Here is a 25,544-nt window from a genome sequence, read left to right on the forward strand (position 1 = left end):
TAAGGTTAGGTGCATTGCAGTGACACCAGCTTTGTGTATTCCATCTTGCTTCATTTTTTTCTGTAGTTTCACATCTGATACCTCCCAGTCACTGATAATCACTTCACTGCAGGGGAAAAAAGCACTGACCTTGAGAGTTATCCAGTTTTTGAAAGTATTGGAAGTACTGTTCACTTGCTCTGAAAATGCTGACTCAGTTGACAGCTCAGAAAAAGTCCAAACCCAGAAAAGCCCCTCTAGCACCTTTGTGTGAGAACATCTGCAGGCTGGTAGAAATTAGCCTGCATTACATTTATTTATTCACTTGCCAATACTGTACAGCACTCTTTATGTTGTTCTTCTGAGCAGGGTGTGCTCAGTTGTTCTGTAGGATGGAGTTAACAGTCTTCCCAAGCTGAAAGTCAGCCAGGTGGGCACAATTCCAGAAATGTTTGGTGGGTAATTCAGGGGCTGCATAGAATGTCAGTACTTTCTAATCAGCAGTGCTTAGGTTAATAAGGATTTGAGGGACAGATGTACAGAGAGATAAAAGAAATTGTGGTCCAAGGAGTGGGGGCTGGGAGGGCAGAAGGCATAGGGCCTCTGTGAGTGTGTAATTGGGACACCTCTCTGCAAAACAAAGATCTGTGGTCCATTTGTGTTTTGCAGTACAGAATCACAATGTAAAAATTCATAATATTGTTAGGATTATTATAATCCCAAAGTAAAGCTCTCTTACTGGGTCATTCCATGACTTTTCTGGCACAGTAACATAGCTGAATGTGAGGGATGGAGATTTCCATGGCCTCATTCAGCCCATATCCTAGTGGGTTTGGATGTGCTCTGGATTGTGTAGTGTTGAATTGGATCTCATCTCACAGAGGAGGATAGAGGATCTGTAACAAGTATGCTCATGAGGAAGCTCTGTGCCTGCTGGTCCTTTGTGCATTACTGGGGCAATATCAGTCCCTGTTCCTGTTCCACAGATTAAATCAAGCACAGTGGTTGTTTCCTATTGAGCTGAACTGAGTCTTGTTACAGCCATCCCCTAGTGCTGCTGGTGCTGTGTATGGTCTCAGGTGTTAAAGGCCATGAGCTGGGTGCTAAGATGCACAGGGAGGGTGTGAAAACTTCAGAGCACACACCTTAGACTTCAGATAACAGGAGCTTGCACAAAAGCCCAGGTACTTCCTGCTTCTTGGCAAATAGGTGGAGTTTTTGTTATTCAGTCTTTGTTTCCTGTCCAAAGCCACTTGACTTTGTTGGTGTGGAGTAGCTTGCTCCAGTCCTGCATCAGGTAATTGCTTTTCTTAAATTTAAAAAATAAATAAAAATTACATAGTCTAACACTTTGAGCCCGAGAGCTGCCTACCCTTATTTCACTGCAGTGACCTCGTTTGAGCTTCAGGAAAGCCCTGCTGGCCATTCTCAGCCATTTCCCTTTGTTTCCTTGCAGGCTCTGATACTTCACCAGCTTGGGCGCTATAGCTTGGCAGAGAAGATTCTCAGAGATGCTGTCCAGGTGAACTCCACAGCCCACGAGGTCTGGAACAGCCTGGGAGAGGTGCTGCAGGCTCAAGGCAATGACGATGCCGCCACCGAATGCTTCCTGACGGCGCTGGAGCTCGAAGCCAGCAGCCCCGTGGTCCCTTTCACCATCATCCCCAGAGTCCTGTGAGAGGGCATCTCAGTCAGCTGGTTTTTGGTCTTGACTTCTGGGTGAGCACACCCACTGTGTGAGACTGCCTGGTAACTGGTTAGTTTGAGAAACTTCAGAGCTACAGGTAACAAACTCCAGTCTTTTGTGGGAAAGTGGCCAAAGCAGGGAGGTGCCACCATCTGTTGATGTCAGACTGAGAGGACAGAGTGGTGAGCCAGAGCCAAATCACTCATATTGCCTGCAGTTTTGCCCTGGTAGTTTTAAAACATCGTTATATTGTTCATGGATGATGTGCCATATTTTGTTAGTGAAACTTGAGTGTTACATAAAACTATAATGGAATCAACTACCAATTGTAGAATAAGTTAAGATTCAGTGGCAGAGCAGACTATTTTTAAAAAGGCTGTTAATAAAACTGTTCTCTTCCTGCCTCTCAACCTCTTTTGGCCCAAAGTCAAAATGTGAATTTTCTGTTTCCATCTCTATTTTAGTCCAGGCCAGAAAATCAGTTGAGTTCTTGTTTTTAGTTGTTAATAACTGTGATGTGTGGCTAACTGTTATCTAGAGCAAAGGCTGAGTACAAGAATATTTATATTTTACCAATGTATGCCTGTTACAAAAAATATATTAGTTATTTAAGTTTAACTTTTTTATGTGAATTCAGAGTTTATTTATCAATGGAAATATGTAAAAAGAAGCCTCAAATGGAATATTTACCGACATTCCTTATACATGAACCCAGACTTGGCTAAATGGGAAGATTATGTTAATAATAAAATGATTTTTAAATGGAACCTTTCCTGTGTCCTGGTTAAGAATCTGGGGGTAAATGATGGCTTGTGAACACATTTTTATGAGGTGGCTGGCTGGCCTTGAAGATGAACAGCACCAAAATTAAATATTCTGAGGCCAGTCTAGAGAAAATAAACTGCTATACTCTTTGCCAGTGGTACCGTTATCTTAGATTTCAGGTTTCCTTAAATCTTCACAACTCCTTTTTTATTCCTTCCACTCCAGCTCTTGATTAAGCCAGATTACACTGCCTCTACATAATACATGGACATTTACATGCACCTTGGTAGTGCTTGGGAAAAGCGTGTTAAATATTTATACAATATTCTTTGGGCTTTTTTACTGTCTCCATAGTTCTTTCTCAACATCTCCTGCCCTTTGAGTCCCTTAAAAGAAAAGTTGGCTGGTTTAGTAGACAGATACTTGCCAGAGATTCTCTGGGATGTGTGGAGAAGGGTCATTGTTGCTGTGACAATTCAGGGTGCATGAGCTGGGGTAGCAGTGTCCGCTCTTTTGCTGCATCGGGCACATTTGGAGCCTGGGAAGAATTCCAGGTTTCCCATTAGACTGGGTGCTCCTTGATACTTGGCTGATTTGTCATAAGAAGAAGTGGTTTTAAAGTGCTTAGCACAGGATAGCAGATGATTCAGGAAAATAACAGCAAATGTTCTTTGTCCCTCACCAGAGCTTACGTGCTTCAAACACATGGAGGATCCTTGCTGTGGCAGTGTGGGCTCCCAGTGAGCATCTTCAAATGGCAGGAGACTTAAACCTGGGGAGCTCTTCAGTTTTCCCCCTGGCATTTCAAATGCCTGTTAGGCTGAGGCTACTTTGAAATTGTATCTGCTTGGTATTTGGACCATATGTTCTCTGTGAAATGGACCAAAGCCCTGTAATAGGTAGTGTTTTCAAATCTATTTTAAAGGCAGTAGAAATTGTGCCATCTTGCTCACTGCGAAAAACATCAGTTTTGTTTCCCCATTTAAAGTCCCTGTTTGGCATTTTTCCTTCCTACTGTCCTTGGCTTTCTTTTTCTCTTTTCTATTTGCCAACTGTTCTCTTTTCTAGTCCTAGTTCAGAATTTGTGTTCTGGCCCTGCTGTCTTTTGGCACCCATTACATGATACCAAAAAATAATGCAAAACCTTTATTTGTTTAATTCAGTTCCTCCTGAGTGCTTTTCCTGTCCCAATTCCATTAGTTAACTTGTGATACCTTTCACAGGAGTGCTCCTTCACAGTATTGACTCACCTTTTACTATAATATCAAAGCTTTTCTATTAAGGCAGTTTGCACCTAGATCTGAGGCAGGTGGTCTTTTTCAACAGAGCTTCAGACAAAGATAGAAAATAGGAGAATTCTGTAACAGAATTCAGTTTAAATTCTTCTCATTCCATTTAAAGTCCTGGCCTCTTTTGATAAACTCCCAATGTGGAAGGGTTAGCAATCTAATTGTGTCATGTCTTTTATTAGTGGAGAAGTTGTCACTGGTGTTGTGCATATCAGGTGAACCTGAATATCTGTTTCCTTTTTCTTGCACTGGAATCAGTTTCACTGTAAATCCACAAGCTTCTACCTCTTGGGAATAGCCTCAGCTACCTATTTTTAAAAATGGATTATCTCTGTAAGGCTGTACATTTAGGAATTTTCAGGCAGAAGTGGAAATCCTTGCAGCATATGAATTAAACAGCATTGCTTGTTAAACATAGTTTTCAAGTTAAAACAACAAGTTCCTAGGTTTTACAGCTGCATTCTTTTTTTAAAATTGAGTAAGAAGGCCAAGATATTTTTGTATCTGTTTTAGCTGCTATACAGAGAGATCTGCCTTTTGCCATCTGCTCTCAGACCACCACAGCTTTTCAGTCACTGGAGTGAAGGAAACAGTGCCCATGTGCACAGCCAGTCCCGGGGAAGTGTTCCCTTGGTGCCTATGGGTTGGTGCCATCCTCATTAGGGCTGCTCCTGGACTTTGTGGCTGGCAAAATCTCCGTGTGGACACACATGGAGCTGTGTGCTCTTGCTCCCCCAGCCTGTGGTAGGAATAAGAGCTGTTCAAATGATCAATGAGGTAAGTCAGGGGCTGAAAACCATGCCAACCCTTCGCTCCCTTGTCTCGAGGTATTACTAACCTTTGGGTGGGAGCCAAGTAAAAGAAAATAGTTATTAAAGTGCATTGTGGAGCACTTGTATCAATGTAGGGTCAAGTTACACAAGCCTGAGATCTCCAGCCTTTCAGGGATTACACTTCTCTGAAATTCCAGTCTTAAAGACGAAAATAGTGGGTTGCAGAGGAGACTCCCCTTATTCTGCAGTGTGCTTGTGCTGCTCAAAGTGATTAACATTTGGTTTACTAAGCATATGCTAAAGTGTAGCAGCAATCTCTGTTGCACTTGATAGAAGGTCTCACTCTGCAGTGCCTCCAATAAGAAAATTTATCATTCAAGTAATTGGTAAAAGTTCATCTCTAATTTTGGTGCAAATAACCATTTTTACTCCACAATTTTTTTCATTTCTACTTTTGCTTTTATGATTGATAGAGAATCACAGGAACAAGAGAAACAATCCAAGCAGAACTAATCCAACTCTATCTTGGAAAACTTTTGTCATTAATTATATGCATTTTAAACATCAAAGCTATTTTTTAAATTGCTTTAATTTTCTTTGAAAATCTGGGTTTTCCTGAGTAGACTGTTTTACTGTGGAATGATAGCAGAACTTGGATATATTGGAGTTCCAGATTTACCTTGCTAATTCTTTGTTTGTTCAGTTATGAGTTGTAATGATATTTTTCTCACAATCATACTTTCTCTCCTCTAGCATCAAGTTTAAAAGCTTATATGCTAAAATATGCTTTGAGCAAGTACACTTCTCCAGCATTTCATCTATTTAACCTCATCACTTCCAAGCTACCTTTGCTGATCTCACTGATGGTCTGTGCTGGACTGTGTTACAATTCCACATGCATCCACATTATCACAAAGACTAGGTGGTAAGGATTCTGCTCTTGGACAACAGGAAAGACAAAGAATGTTCAGCTTTTGTCCTCTGTGCCTGTCATTGCTGATTGTGTGAAATTTGATGGGAGTCTCTGAGACTTGCAAAGCCAGCAAGTGAGCTCAAAGAAATGGGACAGTGAAATTGAACCTAAGGAAAGTCAGAATTCTTTTTTGGAAAGAGGAATGTGTGTGGGGTGAGTGTTGGTCAGATTTTGCTCTTCCCCATTGCAGGGACACACAGTACTGATCTGCTGGTTTGTCACCACCTTGGTCACCCGGCCTTTGCAGTTCTCAATTTAAAGCACCTATTTAACCCAGGTGTACTGTCCCTCCACTTCCTATTTCAAAGAGAAAAAACTGCACCTATTGATTTCTAAGTCCTTTGGAAAGATGTAACTGCTCTGCCTGGCTGTTCCATGCCCAGTCATGGGACAGACAAGCACCAGGAGCCACCACCCTGGCACAGCTTCGGGCATTCCCAGAGTGCAGCAGCTGCCAGGTGTGCTCTTTTGGACATGTCCCTAAAGCACTGCAGGAGCACGCAGCAAAGCTCCTGAAGGCAGGAGGGAGAACACTTTGGCCTCTCTAAATATGTCTTCACTTAGAAAGGATAAAAACCTATTTTAGACATTAAGGGGTTGATGAAATGTGTCATTGCTGTACTGAATTCTTTTCCTTTGTGTCCGTACATGAGGCAGGGATCTCTGTAGGAGAGATGACCTTTGTCTGCTTCATCCAGGTATAAATCTCTATAGCCTGTTCCCCCTATCCTCACTGGGAGTAGCATGACTGGCTCTTGGCTCCCTCTCTGCCTCTAGAATTGCCTTCCCAAGGATGTGACACTCCTCAGTATGAAATTACTGAAGGCACCCTATCTGGCTTGAAAAAATTAATGAATAGACAAATAAGGTAATGTCCTGGTTATTACCACAGTGACATGGCTTTAAAATAGGCAGGGTTAGTGTTTTCCTGTTTGTTTCTACAGCTGAACCCTTTCTTCTGTGAGGACAGTAAAGCTGGAAGTCCCTCTGGTGGGTACAGCTGAGAAATAAACATCTGATCAGCACGTGAGCCCCTGGGTTGGCTCCCAAAGAGAAAAATAGACTTGCTTACCAATTTTTAATTGGATGCTTTTTCTACACACGTGCATGGACATGTTCACAGAGAGCCATGCCACAAGTGCATCTTAAAGCTATGGCAGAGTTTTGGGAGGAAGTTCCTCTGCAAGTTCACTTTAGCTCCTGTAAAGCCATCTCCTCTACAAACAGGCTTTGGTGTTTTTGACAGATAGTTGGTTGTGCTAGAAAAGGAAATTCTGACCCCAATTTTCATTTCCAGTTCATGTCAAATGTATATTAAATGATGAGCCTGAGACATTGTTATTATTAGTGCAGGCTTTCCTAAGATTCTTGTTTTCCAAAGAGCACCAACTACTAATGTAGGACTGGAGGGGGCAACAGAGGCCATAAAACATGCCAACTTGCTTTCCTTTTGACTGTCTTGCAAAAATAGCTCTTTATTGGAAGGAAAACAGCCGTCTTCTGAATGAAAAAAAAAATAATTTTGAGGGTCCCTTCAAAAATGGGATTTTTGCCTTTCTTCTTTTTAATACTGCAATCTTTTAGGACAACTAACTCCTGTGAGCTGGGACGAGAACCCTGCAACCTTCAGGGCAGGTCCTGTGGGCAAAGGACCCAGCAAGTGCCTTCCTACACACAGGACCTACACGTTCTTAGGCTAAAATCACTTCGTCCCAGACATGTCCTTCAGGAATAAGTCCCACTTGATGATCCAGTCCTGCAGTGGTTGCCCATGCTGGTGGCCAGCCTGCAGGAAGCCCCATTTCGAGGACAGGTGCTCCTGGCCCTGCCTCACCTCACAGGGGACATGGGCTGGCAGCACCACGAGCAGCAGTAAATCACAGTACACTGGTTTGGAAGCAATTGTTTCATGGTGTGTGCTGAGTCAGCCACACACAGCCAAAAAGTAGAAGTAGGCAAAATCTCCTCTGGCTTATGAAAAGCCCCCAGCAGGGCCCACGAGCAGATGCCAACAAACCTTTGTACAGCTTCCATCTTGTGCTCATCAGAGAACTCTGGCATGTTCTTCTTTGTCTGTTTTAGGTTAGAGGCTTCATGTGGAGGACCATGTACTGCAAGGCTGAGCTTCAGCAGCAGCAAGAGTTCATCAAAACATCTTTTGGGTGCCAGGTTATGGTGCAGCTTCATCTCATGTCTGACCCAACCCAAGCAGCTGCTGTTGAACAGGAGACCTTGTCCCTGTGTTTGCTCTGTTCCTGTTATGTCTGGTTAGTGTGGGGCTATGGGGTAAGCCAGGCCAGCTCACCATGCTCATGGCCTTCACTTTTTGGGTTGTTTCCTCACTGCAGAGGAGGCAGTGGAAGTGGGAAAGAAATGTGATCCCATTTCAGAAACAGATAGCAGTTGGGAGGGCTGGATTATGCCTGTTGAGAACCTGCACGATTGTTTCCCTCAATGTTTTCATCAAAACAAAGGCTGAAGCGGGGGGGCAGTTCCCAGCTGGGTCTCACCCACATGGAAAGTAGTTTTCCCATCCTGGCCACAGAGCACCACACTTGCTCTAAGAAACACAATAGGAAAGAGCATGGGAGGTTTCTGTTCCCAGCAGAGATGCCTTTGCTGTGAGTAGCAGCCTGATGTATTATGCTAATGATGTCTCTTGTTACATTATAGTTTGGAAAATAGAGACTGGGTGATATTAGAGCTCATGAAAGTTAAAATGCATTCATGACAACTGTGATGATAATAATCTGTATGATAAAATGTACTACATGCTTATGTGGATGTTTCTTGTTCAGAAATAATGTGGACTTTGCTCACTGTAGCTTACAAGTGAACTATGAGAATTTGTAAGTTGGTGTCTAACAGTAGCCTAGACTCAGCTCCCAGGCTTGCCAGAAAGGCCAGAGGAAAAGAGACACAGATCATATAGGTCACAACTGAGGAGACTCAAAACAACTCTCATGGCCAACATACCTCAGAACATATCAGCGTCACCCTGTGTTCCTTAACTAGGATTCTTTATCAGACCTTGATTCCTTCTCTGTAGAGGAATTGAATGGGAAGTGATGCTGTTGCACAACTATTTCCTTTCCTGGCCCCAAAATGGACTGAAGTTGTAATTCTTGGCCATTATCACCACCAAACATTCAGTGCTGTGTATAGTGGGTTGCAGTTTTTGAGTCATTCTCCTGCCATAGGCCCAAATTAGGCCAGTGTTAGCACAGGGCTCTGGCACAGAGGAGGGACTGTCCCATCAGTCTGTGCTTGTGAGACAGCTCTGTCAGCATCCAGCCTTCACAGACATTTCTAAACAGGATTTTCACTGGGAATGGTATTCTGTGATATTAGCAATTCAGCCTTAGCTACATTTTACTCCCCAGTATACTGATATTGATGCTCTTCTCATGTTCTGATGCTTCAGCCTCCTTTCTATGCAAAGCCCACCGTGGATCCCTGGCAAGAGCTGCCTCCATCCTGCTCTGCCCTTGATGTCCCATTTCACTGGGACAGGCTGAACAATACGCTCCAGCGGCTTCCGTGCCCTGATTCCTGGAAGAAAGCATCCTCTCAGAGCAGCTCCCGCGGCTTGAGACGCTCAGGCACAGCGACAGCTGCAGCCTACATGAAGCAGGGGTGGTATAAATAGCTTGCAAGAAGAGAGGCAGGAAAAATTACATGGTATGGCACTACGGCCAGAGCTGCAGTATTCAGGTTCAGACTGGTTTTGCAATAAGCTTTGTTTGAGCCAGCATCAGAGTTATACTGGGGGGGACCCAAAATTTCCAGTTTTCCTCATTTGGTAAAATTCATGATTTTAAGCATTTTGCAGAAGTTTTACTGTGGTACCAGTGTTTGGTATGTTTGGTATATCAAATGATGAGCCTGAGATATTGTTATTATTAGTGCAGGCTTTTCTAAGATTGACTGAGCTTTGTGACTGAGCTTTGTCTTTGTGACTGACTTAGAAAAAGAAAAAAGTCTGTGTGTTCTGCAAGACAGGAAGCCTGGGCTTGCCCAGCCAAACTCCTTAGGCTCTGGCAAGGGCCTTACACCATATGCCACAAAGCTTTTGGAAACCCATCTTCCTCTTTGCAGGACAGCTTCAACAGGGGGATGCTTTCTCCCCTCCTTACCCTGCTGATTGAGTGCCTGTCTTTGTGCTGTGGGAGTTGTAAGTCCAAACACTCCCAGCCAGATGAGACAAGACAAGACAAGACCTGAACTATCTTATCAGCTGGGTGGAGGCTGTAATTTCTGGGCTGTTGTAGCTTAGCTGGCATGACCTGAGCACATTTGCAAGCCTGAGGGACTGCAACAAAATAGTGCTGCAGTTTTTGGGGCAGGAACCAAATGTCTAAGAGACCTAATGTGAGCATCTCCAGCTGTATGTGGTGCTTGGTTTATAGGACACACAAAGTCCCCTACTGCCCAGGAGATGCTCAGTGATTTTTAGTATTTCAAGCCTGATAACCCCCTGGAAGTTGCACTCATGAATAGTAACCTACATTTGCTGGGTTTTCCTGGTGGATTCAGCTGGGTGCCATTGATGCCTTGAAATTGCCATCCAAGAGAGATGAAAATTTGTTAACGAAACCCTAAATCTTGGGCAGGGAGTTGAAGTGGCACTGAATTTCACTGCTTGTATGAAACACATCCACAGGCTGGCAGACTTGAGAGGTTTCATAGGTTGATGTTTGGATGTGAACAGTAGTAACCCTCACCCATCACCTCAGAGTGGAAATAGCATCAAATGCTTGGCTGAGGCCTCCCTTGTGCCCCCAAAGGGAGGCTGAGCCACCTCACTCCCCACGAGCAGCTCACTGCTGCACAGCCAGAGGCAGACAAGCTGCTGAAGGGCTGCAGCCCACTGGTAGCCACAGCTGGTGACAGCTTGTGCCTGTCACTGCTCTGCAGGGATCACTGTGTCAGAGACACACAGCTCTAGCAGCCAGAGCTGTGCTGAGGCCAGACCTTAGCAACAGAGCTCTTGCAGTGCTTTTACTGCTGCAAATGCTGAAGATGGGGCACCTTCTCCAGCACCAGAGCTGCAAAGGGGTGCATGGCAAGGCTGTCCCACAGAGGGTGCCTGCAGCAAGGCACTGCACCAGGAATGCTGCTTAATGTGAGCTGATCCTGCTGTTGAGGAAGACTTCTCTGGGTGTCACTCTGCACATACACTTATCCTTGAATAATGTTCCACAAGACACATCTATGTCCTTGCTTGGCAAGGCTTGGCTGCTGGCTGACTGCTGCCTTGGAAATACCAGCTTGATATCTGAAGCTGAATCTTAAGAAGCACAATAAGTAGGGTCCTACAGAAACCAGTGGGACACAGTAAAGCCCATCCACCAACTAGACCTGAGAAATTAAATACCAGTGAATGAATGTCATCTCAGGCAAGAATAAACAGCTCAGCTATTGCCCAGGTCTTAGCTGAAAGCCCCAGCAACACCGGCTGTGTTGAACAACTGTGTGAAGGTCATGTTATGATGGTTCTAGTAACTGTCTTCTGATAGTTTCAGATGTGCTGAAGTCTGGAGCAGCCTGAAAGAATATCACCACAATGACTCCAGTTCTTACATGGCATGGCACTCTGGCCAGAGCTCCTTAGAGGAGCAGGACTGAGAAAGTCTTCACCCATGAGATGCCACCACCATCTAGATTTATATACTGACAACATACATACCCCAGATTGCTTAGCACCATTTACTCCAACATCACAGGCCTCCACAACGTGGTGAAACACAAGCCAGGAAGCCTGAGGAAATTTTTAAAAATTACAAGTATGGTACTTCAGCTATATCAACTGTTCCTTGCACACACACAAAGTCCTGTTCCACTGCTATGAGCAGAGCACTTGGGCCTTTATATGCTCAGTATTTACAGTTTTCATGGCTCTAACTAGAAGCTTTACAGGATAAGATGGAAGACACCAACAACCACCTTTGACCATATTTGTATATCCATGGAGAACTCCGTGAGGGAGCTAATGCACAGTATCCACCCTCATATCCCATGTGCTCACTGCCTGTGGATAGAGGATTACCTGGAATCACTGGACAAGGAACATGCAGGAAGTGAATTAAGCCACCTTCTAGAAAAAAAGCTTAAATTTCATTAGCCGTGTAGGGTGCAAGTATGGCACCTGGCACACTGTAAACTCTCCATTAGCTTGGTAGGGAAAAGTGTCTCTGAGTGGAGATCAGAGCAATTAGCCTGCCTAATAAATGGAGTGAGATTCCATTGGTCTGCAAGGGAGCTTCCCACTGGCACAGCCTGTGCTGAGGTGCATTACCATCCCTGCCAGCATTTCAAACAGCTTTCTGTTGGCTGTCATTACAGGAGGCCCTCAACAGCATGTTCCACTCTCTGCTGACAGCTGAGTACCCGAAGTAGTGAAATGCAGAACATCTGCCAAAGGAGCAAGCTCTCCTGAATAAATTAGCATCCACCTGGGAGATGGGCTTGGACCACTTGACTGGCTGAGATCAGCTAAGGGACCAGCAAGAGTGCACAGGAGCATCCACAGCTCAGTCTGCAAGGGGAGGGAGGGAGGAAGGGAAAGGAGCCACACTCTTCTGCAACATTGGAGGATGGGAATAACAGAAAAACAAGCACCCCATACCCAAGGTCTGTGGGAAGAGCTGAGCAACTCCTGGCCCCACAGTGATCAGCAGCAGCCCTTATGCACAATGAAGGCTTTTCAGGAGAGTGCAGGCAGGATCAGCAGAGACATAGCTGCCTCTTTTTCAGGCTGTCCTCTCTCGAATTTGGGAGCCTGCTGGGAGAGACCTCGGGGTATTGCATCCCTTTTGTCCATTGTGGGGCAGCACTGCCTTTTCCTTGCTGAAATAATGCAGCAGGGTCCTCTGAGCAACGAGCTCTGCAGCCCTTTCAAGGCAAACAGTCCTTCCCACAGGTCTACATGTTCCTTTGCAGAATTCCTTGCTCAGCCTGTGCATCAGACCATGGCTGTGGCCGGTGGCTGCCTCCACTGCCTTGGTGGGAGTGTTCACTGCCAAGGAGAGGAGGGACCTCACTAAATTTTGGCTGCCAGTGCCACGGCCAGGAAAATACTTATTTATGTGATTAGAAATGAAATGTGTTACATATATATGGTCTCATCAGCAATTAGTACCTGAGTATTGCAGACAATAACCTCCTGGATGAACACAGCACAAATCTCTTGGTTATGATCTCCTGGAGTGCCTTCACCTCTAGGACCCTGATGTTCCCAGAGCTTGGGAAAGGCACCTCAGCCCAGTTCCTGATGTACTGGGGAGCTTACAAGCCCTTGGCAGTAAATGGAGCTGCCAAGGGCTTGAAAAAGAGGGAGCCTGTGTGCACCAGGAATAGCTGTGTTTGGTGAGGGAGAAGTTTGTGTATTCATCGTGAGCAACCCAGTGGGAGTCAGCAAGCCACAGTGGTTCACAGGAAAGCAAAACTGAGTTCTCTGTATCTGTGCAGTATGTCAGAGAAAAGGGATTCAAGGCAGCCACAAGCTGGGGTTAAATCACTGTTCCCCTTCAAGGATGCCAGACCTCAAATGAAGGTGGGAGCTCAGTGAAAGCTTCAGGATTGCTCTCTGAGGAGCTCAGGCTGCAGCTCTTTGGTGGGTGAGGCCAGAGAAGAGAACAGTGCTCAGTGGGGTCACAAAGGAGCTGGTCCTGGGCAGTGCTTTTTCCTGGCTGCCTATAACATGGGCAAACCATCAGAGTCCTGCTGCCAAATGCCCACCAGATCCGTGGGGATCTTTGCAAAGCACACACTGCAACCTCCCTCTTATGGGAGAGCTTGGAAACGCAAAACACCTATTCAGCTGTGGCCCAATTCAGTAGTTTCTGAGAGCTACACAACCTGTGACCCCATCTGCAGAACCACAGGTGTTGGGTCCCTGTCCCACTCTCTGTGTCTCTCTTTAACATTAGGGAGCTTTTACCAGACAAATCTTTAATGCAGCCATCTAAAACCGGCATCCCTTAACAACCTTGCCTGTTGAAGTATCTTTTGCAGCTCATCATCTGTCACAAGAGATGCAGCACATTTGGGTTTCTCTACTGCAAGAACTGGCAACACACCCTGCTTCCTAAATCTTCCAAAATAAGTTGCATGCATTCCAGATAACTTGCAGAAAAGCTAAAAATAGGAAAAGCTAGCCTCTGAATTTAATTTTTTGCTTTTCGTTTTTCTTCTTGGATGTGCTCCCTGTTTTGAGCAGTTGTACTTCCTGTTAGATCAGGCACCAGACAATAGTTTTCCAAGAGCCTGGAGATTAGAGGAACTCATAAAACAATTCCACATCCAGCAGCACAGAACTGCTGGCACTCACAGAAAGGTCTGCCCTGGAAGTGGCCTGGGTTGTCTCTCTCCTGTCTGCCTTCTTTACACTGATATTTCTCTTCCAAAAAAATCTTCCAAGCTGTCTGCTTTTATCTGCTCCTGCTACTTACTGCGCCTCCCTGGTTTTCTCAGGCTGTGCATCCCTCAGTGTCTTGCTCCCACTCACTGCTGAGATTAATGCTGCATAATATTCCAGAGCTATCACATTCTGGTACTTGGAGCTCATTTCGTTCTTTCTCGAATTCAAATTTAACTTAAATTTAAAAAGCCACACACAATTGAAAGCCTGTGTATCTAAGTGAATACACAGATCCAGGAGCAAGTAGTGGCTGGGGGTGGTGAAGGGGAGGCCATGCCAGATAAAATGGGTGATCTTTTTGATATGAAGAAGGTTCTCCAATTTATTTAGGTGTAGGTATGCAACCTGTGTGAGTCCACACTCCCTAGCATGCAGTGAAAGCCTGTGTAATCTGGAGTACCCAGGGGCCTTGGATTGTCCTCTGCAGGTTTCCTGACTAGGGCAGCAGCAGGGCAGGGCCCACAGCAGCCCAGAGTCTGCAGGATGCCAGGAGGCAGAATGAAGGAGCCATCCTGCTTCATGGACTTTATGTTGGCAAGGAGTCATCAGCTGAAGGCAACTGGCTGCAGGACAGTGGTACTGTGATTCACCACCTTGGGCTGGGAGCCAGCTAGGAAACATTCAGGAAATCAGATTTTCACACTTCTCGGGACACAGGCAGGAGGTGGGTGAGAAACTGGACAAATCTCAGCAGTGCGGAGTCAGCTGCAGAGTCTCTTGACCCATCTGTCTCCAGCCTGGCAGAGCCATGCTGGAAAATGGGCACCCTGCTCATGTCTGTTTGCAAAGGGGCTGGATCTGCCCTTCCTGTGCCCCACAAATGAACTGGAGGATTCACCTCCCTCTGCCCAAGCCAAGGGCCAGCTTCAGAGCACGGCAGCTGGCTCCTCCACACACGGGTGGAGGAGGCATTTCTACCCACACTTGCAGCTCCCTTTGGAACCAGTGTTTCTCCTTTGCTTTCAACAGGATAAATGCCATGAGGCACCACAATGGTAGTTAAAAATGTACTCACATGCTACGCCATGGAGGAGTGGGCTAATAGGGTAATGATGACTAACTCCAGTGTTTCAAACTGGCAGAACTGAGTTCCCTGAAAGAGTAAATGAGGTGGCCTCTTGCCTACACCAGCCTGCTTGGGTTCATGCCAGACAGGTCTCCTAACCTGCAGAAAAAATGCAGATTTATGTAGTGCAGAATGATGTTTTTCCTCCTAGCAAGGGCAGTCTCTGTGCACTGAAGCTGATGAAATCTGCTCTGCTTTATACCTTTTGTGGGATGTGCTTGCCTGGACAAAGCCTCACTTCTGTGCCTTTCTGGAAAAGGAATCAGCCATCTTATTCCTGCAAGTATTGAACTCAGCTGCCAGCTGCTTTCACTTTGTTGCAATAAACTCTGGACGGAGTAAAGACCAACAGCAAGGAGGTCAAAAAGGAGAGAATCATTCTGCGCCTTGAAGAGAGCTGGGATGTGTGCCAAGATCAAGCTTAGTTTTTTCTCTAGCCAGTCAAAGGACACAGAGGCTTTTCCAGATGCTGTTGTCCAATTCAGAGTAGCCTGGCCAAAAGCTATGTTCTGGAGGAATCCACTCTGGGCTGAATTTGGGTATTATTTTCAGACAAACATTGTGTCCTTCTTTACAAGGAGAAAAAACATCATACAATTTGTGTTCAGGCACCCACAAATACAGTGCTTTGAGCCATACTGCAGTATGAGCAACCCCACCACTGATCTTCCTTCCTGCTGGAGTACAGTCTTGGTGCCTTTCATCGACTTGATGGAGTCCAAGCCATTCCAGGGTACAGAAACATCAGTGTCCTGTCAGGGGCTCACTCCACAACATTCCTTCCCCAGTCCTGGCTACTGCAGGAGGTCTTTGCTGTGCCACCAGGGCTTTGGGTCAAAGGAAGACAGAAACAAGCAGCATGCTTGTGGTCATGGTTCAGATGCCCAGCCTGGACCATTGGCTTCAGGCTTCTCTGCAGAAGCACCTCCTGCTGGTTGTGGTGAGCAGTTTTGCAGTAAGCCCCCACCATTCATTACACACTGCAGTCATTTCTGCTGCCTGCTTCTGATTAACTTCTCCATAGTGGTGAAGATAGTGAATGGCTCAGAAAAGCAGCAAGAGGAAATCAGGAACACTTCTCAGTTTTCTGTGTGAAGTCTTCTGGGTCATGTCACATCATCCTAATAAAGTCTAAAAACCCAGGACACCCTGGTGGCCAAGGATTTACAGCAATGCAACAACACATCCTGGCACTGATCCTGCCCCATTTCCATCTGCATCCACAAATTCAGTCCTTCTTCTTCTGCCTCCCTGCTGCCCACGGTGCCCTGCTTAAGGCACAGTTAGGAAAATCATCTGCTGGCTGACAGCACTGCCTGGCTGCCCAAGGCTGCCCTGAAAGACTGGTGTGTTAGGCCATCTCAGTGTCATTTGGCAAAATAATGAGGTCTCCTCAGAAATCATTTCAAAAGATTACCTGGGCTCGCAGATGAGCTGCCCTCTGGTCACAAACTAATCCTGCTCAGACAAAATTGGGCACAACAGCAGTGAGAAGGGATATTTCTGATTAAAATGACAATAAAACCTGGTCTGAGAATTCTGTCTTTTACACCTTCTCTATATACTAGCTTGCTAATTGCTTACTGATTGTAGAAGATCCAATCACATCTAGACAACATAGAGAATGACAAACTGTAATCCACTTGCAGAGCTATCCAGCTGCCAGAGGCAGAGTAGCCATTGCCTGCACTCAGTGATGCTCAGTGGCAGCTCTCTGTGCCCATTGCTCTGAGACACAGTGTCCCACTTGGTAGATCAGACCACACAGAAATGGAAAAAAAAGGAGTTTTCAGAAAAAGGACTGCAAGTGTCCCCTGGATTTTTTGCCCAAAGCCTAGGTTACACCCTATCCTTCAGAATGCAAAAAGATACAGTTGATAATAATTTAAATTTTCCTTCAAAATAAGAATTTAGAGCCTCCTCTCCTAATAATATGTTCACCCCACACATAGATATTTTCAGACAATAACTGTGTTTCTACTTTTCTTTTGTAATGCAGTAGTACAATAGGTTTAGCTAGGAGGAGAGTTGATTTCTCCATGTAAAAGCTGTCACAGTAAAAATAAAAATGAATCCAGCAAACAGCACAACTAAACAAGCCCACACTGCCTCTGTTGCAGTGGGCTGAGCTGCTTCACTGTGATGACACTTGGGCAGCAGTGCCTCTGTGCAGGCAAACTCTTGGGAGCAGTCACAAGGAGCCCAGAGGATGCTCTGCTGCCACGTGCACAGCGAGGGGCTGCCAGCATTTGCCCAGAACAACTCCATTTCCCACAGCTGTCTGTTGTCCATGCTGTGCCTGGGAGGCTGGAGCACCAGTGCTGCCAGCTCACCATGTGTGGGGCTCAGCAGGACAGGAGGCACAAAGCCACCTGTAACGAAGAATGAACACCTGCAGCTAGTGTTACCAAAGCTCCCTGCTAGCCCTGGGGAAATGTGTCTGCAAACACAAGAAGGAAAATCCAGCTTTGTTCCCTTCCCCCATCAGTTTAGAGAATCACTGGTATTTCAGTGTGTAAAAAATTAACATGAGTTTCACATGAGTGTAAAAAATTGGCAATGTTCATTTGATTTTATATATGCATATATGTATGTATATATGTATGTATATATATATGTCATATGAAACTCATTCCTTATTATCTGCATACTTCTGGAAGGCACCAGTTTACCAGTTTAGTCAAGGACTACAGACAGCTTTGGGAACCTTGTATGAAGGCTAACACACAAGGAATTGAGTCTGACAACCAAAAAACTCAGTCAGGGGCACTGCCACATTCAAGGCAATGAAGACACGTTTACAGAGTGGGGTGTGCAGGTGTCCTCCAAACCAACCAGAAAGCTCCACCTCCTATCTTTCCACCCCACCTTGACTGGGTCGTGCAGGTCCAGCAGTGGCTTTGTTGCTACCATGGCAGCTAAGCCCTTTCTCCTCGTTCAGGGTCTCTCCTTAGCCAGACACAACATCCAAGCTGCAAGGAGATGGATGCATCCATCCTCTCTCTGCTGGCTCAGTGGCAATCACCACTGGAAATGGCCTTGGCACAGCTGCTGCTGGCCTGGCTCCAGTGACACATGTGGAGTCACATCTCCCTGCAGCTCAGAAGCCAGCAGTACCTTCCCCCTGTGTTGAGAGCTTGGAGTTTCTTTGCTCCATGTGCTGTGGAGAGGAAGCGTTCCAGCAGTGCTGTTTGTGAAGTGTGCACGCCTGCAGAGGTGCTAGGATGAGTGTATGCTCAGCCTTTTCCTCCTTGGTAACCTAGAATTAGCCCATTTTTTGCCACAGCCCTCAGTGGAGTCACTTACAGGAAGAGGCCTAAACTTTTCCCATTTGCAAAATGGAATTAAATCATAGTTCCCTGTGTTATGCATCAATTTATCAAGCAGTAAATACTCAACTTGCTGCAAACCCAATAATAATTAAAGGTGGTCAAGTGGCCATTGCTCAGGCATGGTGGCCCAGTAGGAAGAGGTGCTAATGGCAGAACAGAGCTGTGGACAGCTCCACACCACCCCTGGGCTCTCAGCCCAGCCTCCCACAGCCGAGGGCACTTTATTTCTCACCTCTCCAGGAGCCATGGCACACAGAGCAAGGATGGGATGAGGCTGAGTATCCAAGATTTCACAAAAGATCTCAGTGATACCCTGTAGCTTCACCAGAAGATGCAGCTGGTGGGGTCTGGGAGAGGCCATTTCAGGGAGCGTTTCACAGGTTTCCAAGGGAGCCAGGGCAGGTTTCAGTCCCCAGGACAGCTCAGTGACAGAAAGACTGGAGGAGATGATTACCAAACTCTTCTGGAAAGAGGAAGGAAGGAAGTGGGAGGGCAACTTCCTACTCAGGACAGTGAGACTTGACCCTTGTTCAATTTTCCTATGACTCAAATGGTATTTCTTAAAGCAGCCCTCCTTCCAATGACTTAAAAATAGCAGCTACTGAAGCAGAGGAGACTGCTGACTAATGTTGTACTAGAGGATATATCCTCTGGAAAATAAGTTGGTACAAGTACCAGTTTTTGGATGAGCTCAGCAGGACTGCCAGGGTTAGCCTGCGACAGCTGACCTACTGTACCCATGCAGACTATCTTCTAAAATATAGAAAAGGTGAATAAACAGGTCAACTTCAATAAAGCAACATCAGTAACATCTGTATTACAATTTACGTAAATGACATTTCTAAGGGATCTACATTTTAAGTGGCAAGAATGTAAGGAGTTCTCAGATGAAAAGAAGATGAAAACTACCACTAGAGACCAGAGGCCTTCCTCAAATCAACTCCAGCTGGACATGGGCACAGCATTTGGAAAAACACTCTATGGTGATGTTGTGTGCCCAGTGACCGCAACCCTTGGCAAGTCATGGCAAGGAGAGGTTCCCTGACTGTGAAAAACCTGGACTTTATTTCCAGGCTGAATTTGTTGAGATGGACCTTCCCTGCTTTTGCTGCTCCTGTGCTCTCACCTGCCAGACAGAGGAGCCCTCCAATGCTACTCCTGATGGAGCAATGTCAGAGAAAGCTTGATTTAAGCAGAGGCAAGGCCAGGGCTTCCAGCTCATTCGCCAAGCAGATGTTTCCTGTTGTGCTCATCCTACCAAGCAGTCTGAGATGCACTGTATCAGTAAGCAAATGTCCTCCTTCTTCACCTGATTCCAAACCTATATTGCCTGCAGATGTGGTCAGCAGAGGGGTCATGTTGGTGCCCTTCATGATAAAAACCACCAAAGATGTGGGATCAAGGGGCAGCCCCTGTAGACAGATGCAAACCCAAGAAAAAGAGGTACATGCACATACATGTACACACACACACACACACAAAAGCACACACACATGCAGAGCACATGCCACAGCTGATGCAGGAGATGAGGCAAGATTTCTCCTCCTGCAGATGACCCAACTGGAAACAGGCCTGCCAGAACAACAATTCCCTAGTTATGATTACACAGGAGCTCTGTGAGTCATTTCCAACCCACTGAACATGCTCCACTTTGAATTATGTATCATTTTGGTTTTTTAATCAAAACATTGTGTTTTCTTGAAGAAAATGCCTGTCTCCAAACTAAATTTAAGCACACAAATATTTTTACCTTTAAGCACCAAACATTATCTCAGCAAAGAAAGGGACTCTGGTTACTTTGACAATGTTTGGCATTTATTAACCCCCTCTTCCTTTATTTTTAATAAATAATTACATTCAGCTCTACCATTATTTTGCCTGGACCCAAAAGTCATGAAAGGACATCTCATTTATATATTTAAAATATTAATACATCACCTTTCCTCCACTTTTCTGTCATATCCCTAGCGCTCCTAGCAACACTGCAAAATCAACATCTTCAGTAATCTCTGCTCAAAAGGCTTTTGAGTGACTTTTACACAAAAAAACCCCATTTCATTGTCATCATGCAACATTTTCATCTTCATCTAGCTTTCTCTACCGTCCTTGCTCTGAGTGTTGGGCTAGTACAAGTGATGTAACTAGTTTTGTCTTGAAAAATGTTTGTGTTTTTTTTTTTAAATGCCTTATTTTTCTGTGCTTGGGTCTTACAGAATCACAGAATCATTTCACTTGGAAAAGGTCCTTAAAGTCATTGAGTCCAACAGTTAACCGAACACTACCAATTCACCAATAAATCATATCCCTAAGTGCTGCACCTACACCTCTTTTAAATCTTTCCAGGGATGACAACTCTACCACTTTCCTGGGCAGCCTGTTCCAGTGCTTGACAACCCTTTCTGGGAAGAAATTTTTCCTAATATCCAATGTAAACTTCCGCTGGCACAACTTGAGGCCATTTCCTCTTGTCCTGCCTCTTGTTACCTGGGAGAAGAGACTGACCCCCACCTGACCACAACCTCCTTTCAGGTAGTTGTAGAGAACAATAAGGTCTCCCCTCAGCATCCTTTTCTCCAGACTAAGAGAATAATAGAATTATGGTTCAGACTATTTTCTCTCTTTTGAGTTTCCTTATTTGCCACCTTCCTGCTGTTACAGGATGCATCTGTCACATTTCAGGTGTTGCAGGAGACTCTTAGGAGCCATCCATGCATTGGTTTCTTCCCCAAGCAGTGCCCATCCAGCACCTCTGAGATCAACAGGCAAGGGGATGTCTGCACTGGGATCTTCCCAGAAAAGGGAGAAGCCCAGGGTAAGAAAGAGTCATGCTGAGTCAGTATTCCTCTGTGGAAAAACACTCTTCTGGTTAAAAATAAGCAGATCTCCCTAGGGAGAGCAAATTAGCAACCCATATCTGACACTGTTTGTCTTTCTCCTGATGGATGAGACATTTTTTCTTCTCTTTCAGAGAATACTTGGCTGTACTTTTCTCTTAATGATCTTTTGGACCAAAGCCCAAAATGGATCAAAGCTACAGGAGGGAGAGGCAGGGAAACACATGACCCAAACCTTTGCCTTTTCTCTCTTTTTCTTTACAAACAGAAGTTGCATCTTTTACTGTTGAGGTTAATGTCAACAAGGGACTTGGTGCTTTGGTTCTGGAGCAGGGCGTGACCCACCTGCCAGTTCACCACTGATGGACATCAGGCAGGAGGCTCTTGCTGCAACCCCATGGGGAGAGAGAGCCCTCCAGAGAGAAGCAGAGAGAGGCTGGTCATGGCCAGCAGGCAGCACTTGCCTTTCTAAGCAAATGCATCCCTGCCTGAGCAAACACAGCAGCTCCTGGGGGGAAAAACAGAAGGAGGATTAATGGATGATTTTCTACTTCTTGTGTGACACGAGGGCTCTAGTCTCAAGGTGATGAGAAATTGCAGCTGTTGGGAGAGACAGGAGCAAGGCAGGGCAGGCAGGAGATCATGTCACATCTCTCTTCTTCCTTCCCTGTGTCCCTGGAGTGCGATTAATGAGAGTCTGTGACTCCCAGCAGACAACTTGGAGATCACTGGGTGGAAAGCACCCCAATGTCAGGAGCTGTTGCTGATCTGACAGCCCAGTAAAGAGCCTAAAAAATGGGAGAAAAATAGTCCTGCATGCTTACAGCCTTCAGGGCTTGGCTGCACTTTTTGAACCATTTTTCACCTTTTCCAATAGAGAGCTTTTCCAGAAGTCAGGAAATTTGCACATGCCTACACGTGCCTGCCATAAAAGAGAGCTGAGCACAATTAAGATGCTGATGTAGCTAGGAAAGGACAGGAGAGACAAAACCCGTATCACCCAGCAGAAGCAGAAACAGCAGTAGCTGTGAAGAGCCTGCACATGACCCCTACACCCCACCAAAAAGCCTTGCGGCTGCTGAAGAGAGGGAGAGCAATGTAGGCCCCCTGATGCCTGGATGAGGGGCATGGTCTCCCTGTTCCACAGAGGTGAGGGAACACCATGGGGGTCTCCAGATGAGCTGCTGGGACTCTGCCAGAGGCCCTGGGCCAGCACATGGGGTGACAGAGGATGCCAGGATGCTGCTGTCTGAAATGAGCAGTTGACAGGGACTGTGTGTGATGGGGAGCAATGTGCGCTGTGGGGTGGGTAACAGGGCCCCTGGCTGCCACATGGCCTTTGCCTTGCCTTCATTCCTAGCACAATGGGGGTACAAGCATTCTCTTAATGGATTTCAGCATTTTTTGCTTCTTGTTGGTATTTCTCCTGCTCTCTGAAAGGTTCTCAGGCATAGGGTGCCAGTGGTGCCCCAAGCAGTGTGCTGTGGGCCATCCCACTGCCACACTCTGTCGGGGAAATACTGCTGATATAGCCCAGGCTTTTATTTCCAGGAGACCTCTGCTAGGGGGTGGTTGCCCTTCACTGGGTACATTTTGTGTGTCAGGCTGCAAGTGTGAGTGAGCAAGAGCAGTCCGTGGTGCTGGCAGGCCCTGGGAGCACTGCCTGGCTTGTGGCTGTTGCAGCACCTCTGCTGCACAGACCTGCTTGTGGCATATTCCAGATGGCAGCTCAGGACACGGGGATTAGCTGCATGGAGCACACTCCTACAGACAGTGAAGATGCTGCCAGGCTTGTTTGTTGGTGATTGTGTGCAGAGCTCTGGAGCACACACACTTTGTGCTCTGTTTCCTACCTCTGCAATGCCTCTTCCCAGCAGAGGACAGCCATCAAACCGTGTTTGTTTTCAGTGCTCCTGTTGGAGGGGGCAGGGAGCTGCACAGACTCATGTACATAATTCTGTTCCTCTTCATTTAGTTTTCTTTTTCTTAGGGTAAAATAAGAGCCATTTGAGCTGGAAGCATAGAGCTGCTTCTCATTTGCAAATCTCCTCCCTCTACCCCAAAATACAACAATGTAAGGAATTTTTTAAAAATGTTAAAACCTTTCATCTGTCCTCCTCAAATATTAGCTATGTCGAGCATCTAAATAGAAAAGAAACATAATGAGGTTCCATAGGATTCAGAGTGTGAAGCACCCAAGAGAAACCCAGCACGCACTAATGGGCATTCCCCAGAGTTTCTGACTCATGAATGTGTTTGGCACTATTTCTGTAGGGCGAGTAGCAAGAAGGGGAGGACAGCCACTAGCAGAGGTGTCTGCAAGCTGACTGCAGAAGTCAGCAATGCCAGAAGACTGGAGAGTGGCTAATGAAGCATCTCATTTCAGAAACGACAAGGGGAGACTTCAGGGAAGTGCAGTAGTGACCTATATAGAGCAGAAGGACACAACAGAAAGGCCTGGAGAGGTGAGGACAGCCAGGAGGAGGCAGAGGAATTGTCAGGGCAACGCAGGAAGACTGTATAAAACAGGATGTAATGAAGCAAAGGAAAGTATTGTTTCTACTGTGAAATAAATGAGCGAGATGTACTGTGAGATGTGCTAATAAATGATGTTTTGATTTTTTCACATTAAAAAAATTAATAAAATTGAATCTATGTTGGGAATTCAGGTCAATCACAATCAAATAACACAGACACTTTATGCAATCAAAAATATGGGAGAAATTTTTTTATCAATTCAAAGAAGCAGAAAAATTACTTAGAATATTTTGTTTGAGCCTCCAAAACAGTAAGGAAAATTTCTAAATGAAATATTGCTGGTAATTAAATGAGTATTTGAAAGCATCACAAGAAAATACTTGTATGATTTAAGGGGCTTTTCCAGGATTCCTGCTCAGAGAAGAAATTTAGTAAAATTGACATTTGTTTGCAAAATATGCTGCTTTACCTTACTCTACATATTCCAGAGGAGAGGGGAATGAAAAAAATTAATTCAGCTGCAGCCAGAAGCCGTTCCTAGAGATGACATTGCCTATTTTAGTTGCTTGAGCAAAACAGTCTTATCTTGTCACTGTTGAGTTAATTACAGTGAAAAACAAAACCAAAGAAGTCCCTTCTTTCTCAGCAAAGACCACATCTGCACATGGGGTGGTTTCCTGGCGGGCCCAGGGAGCGGGAGGGAATGCCGTGGCAGACTGAGCGCTGGCGCTGTGGCAGGACAGAAGGAGCGGCCCTGTGTCAGTGTGTGACTGCTGCCTCAGCTTTCAGCGCTGGCTTCAGCTGATGAGGGGAAAGAGGAGCGAGTCGGCTAAGGTGGAAGCAGCTACTTGTTCTCTTTCACTATGAAATAGCAAGTCTCAAAGAAGAGGGAGCTGCAGACGGTAAAGTCTTGAATTGCCACGGCGAGCTTTGCCGCAGATGGAGCCTCTGTCCCCTCACGGCCTGACCTGCCCGGCTCCTGAGCCTGCTCATCAGCACGGCTGCCAGGGGGAAAGACAGGAGCTGCTTGGGCACATTTGATATGGCTCTAGACAGGCAGACTGATTTGCAAATTCAAAGCACAGGAAAGGCTGAGAGCTATTGCAATGGATTACAAATGAGCTTGGAAGCACAGGCGTGAGGCACGAGGAGGGAATGCGGCTGGAGCTGAGTGGGTGAACAGCCTGACGAGTTTTCCAACTGTCTCTGCCCCTTTGCCCTACCTTTCCCTTTGCCAAGCAGATTTCTCCTTCCTGAAAACCATATTTACTTGGCACGAATGGAGCTGGGGAAGCCAGGGACTGAGAGAAGTTCTGAAGGAAAGGTCTCAACTGTTACAACAACCAGCAAAGGGAAGCGTGGGTGGATAGGCCAGCAGCAAAAGGGAATGCAAGAAAACTATCTTTTCACTGCTTGGAAATCCTTGCAATATTGTTACAAAACACAACAGTGTAGAGAGAAATCACTGTGAAATGTGACCCACATGGTTTAGCTGTGACTCTGTGCGGAAAACACAGCAGGATCTTTGTTGCAGTGGCAAAATACGAGTCACATGCATGCTTGGCTTCAGACTTCCTGCTGCTGCTGCTGCCCCGAACTTCTGTCCAAGCTCTCGGGGCTGTAACACCTATAACACACTTACCATCCTGGGTGGCAAACCTGACACATAACTTTAGATAAGGTCCACAGAGTACAGGTCTGCCTACAATCCATCCCTCACGGGCTCCAGCAGCTGCCAGGACAGGATGCTCAGGAAAGAGCAGAATGAGGTGAGGACAGAACGATCCCTTTGCAGCAGCAGCAGCCTCCAGTCCTCAGTGGGGAGCAGGTTGGGAACTTTTTGAGCTTCAGGCTGCTGCCAGGGTTTGATATCTGATAGGCCCTGACAGACCTACCCTTCTTAAAGTTGTCTTACTACTTTCTGAACTTTTGCCCTTCACAACTGT

The 25,544-nt window shown here is 45.9% G+C and overlaps 1 protein-coding gene and 1 long non-coding RNA gene across 2 annotated transcripts in view; one reads left to right on the forward strand and one right to left on the reverse strand.

Annotated features, from left to right (window-relative positions):
- The window catches only part of TTC7B (tetratricopeptide repeat domain 7B), a 119,158-nt gene extending 116,725 nt beyond the window's left edge, over positions 1-2,433 (forward strand). Inside the window, exon 20 of the mRNA XM_064423600.1 lies at positions 1,436-2,433. Within this exon, the coding sequence (XP_064279670.1) occupies positions 1,436-1,657 (222 nt within the window). The 3' untranslated portion in view covers positions 1,658-2,433. The remainder of the gene's footprint in view (positions 1-1,435) is intronic.
- LOC135302742 (uncharacterized) lies at positions 2,044-25,245 on the reverse strand. Its single transcript, XR_010364290.1, has 2 exons — positions 24,822-25,245; positions 2,044-4,846 (listed from the first exon to the last, which is right to left on the reverse strand). It is a non-coding gene; the product is annotated as an uncharacterized LOC135302742 (long non-coding RNA).
- Positions 25,246-25,544: the final 299 nt, after the last annotated feature.

Source organism: Passer domesticus, chromosome 6, assembly GCF_036417665.1.
Source record: "Passer domesticus isolate bPasDom1 chromosome 6, bPasDom1.hap1, whole genome shotgun sequence".
NCBI classification, from domain to species: Eukaryota; Metazoa; Chordata; class Aves; order Passeriformes; family Passeridae; genus Passer; species Passer domesticus.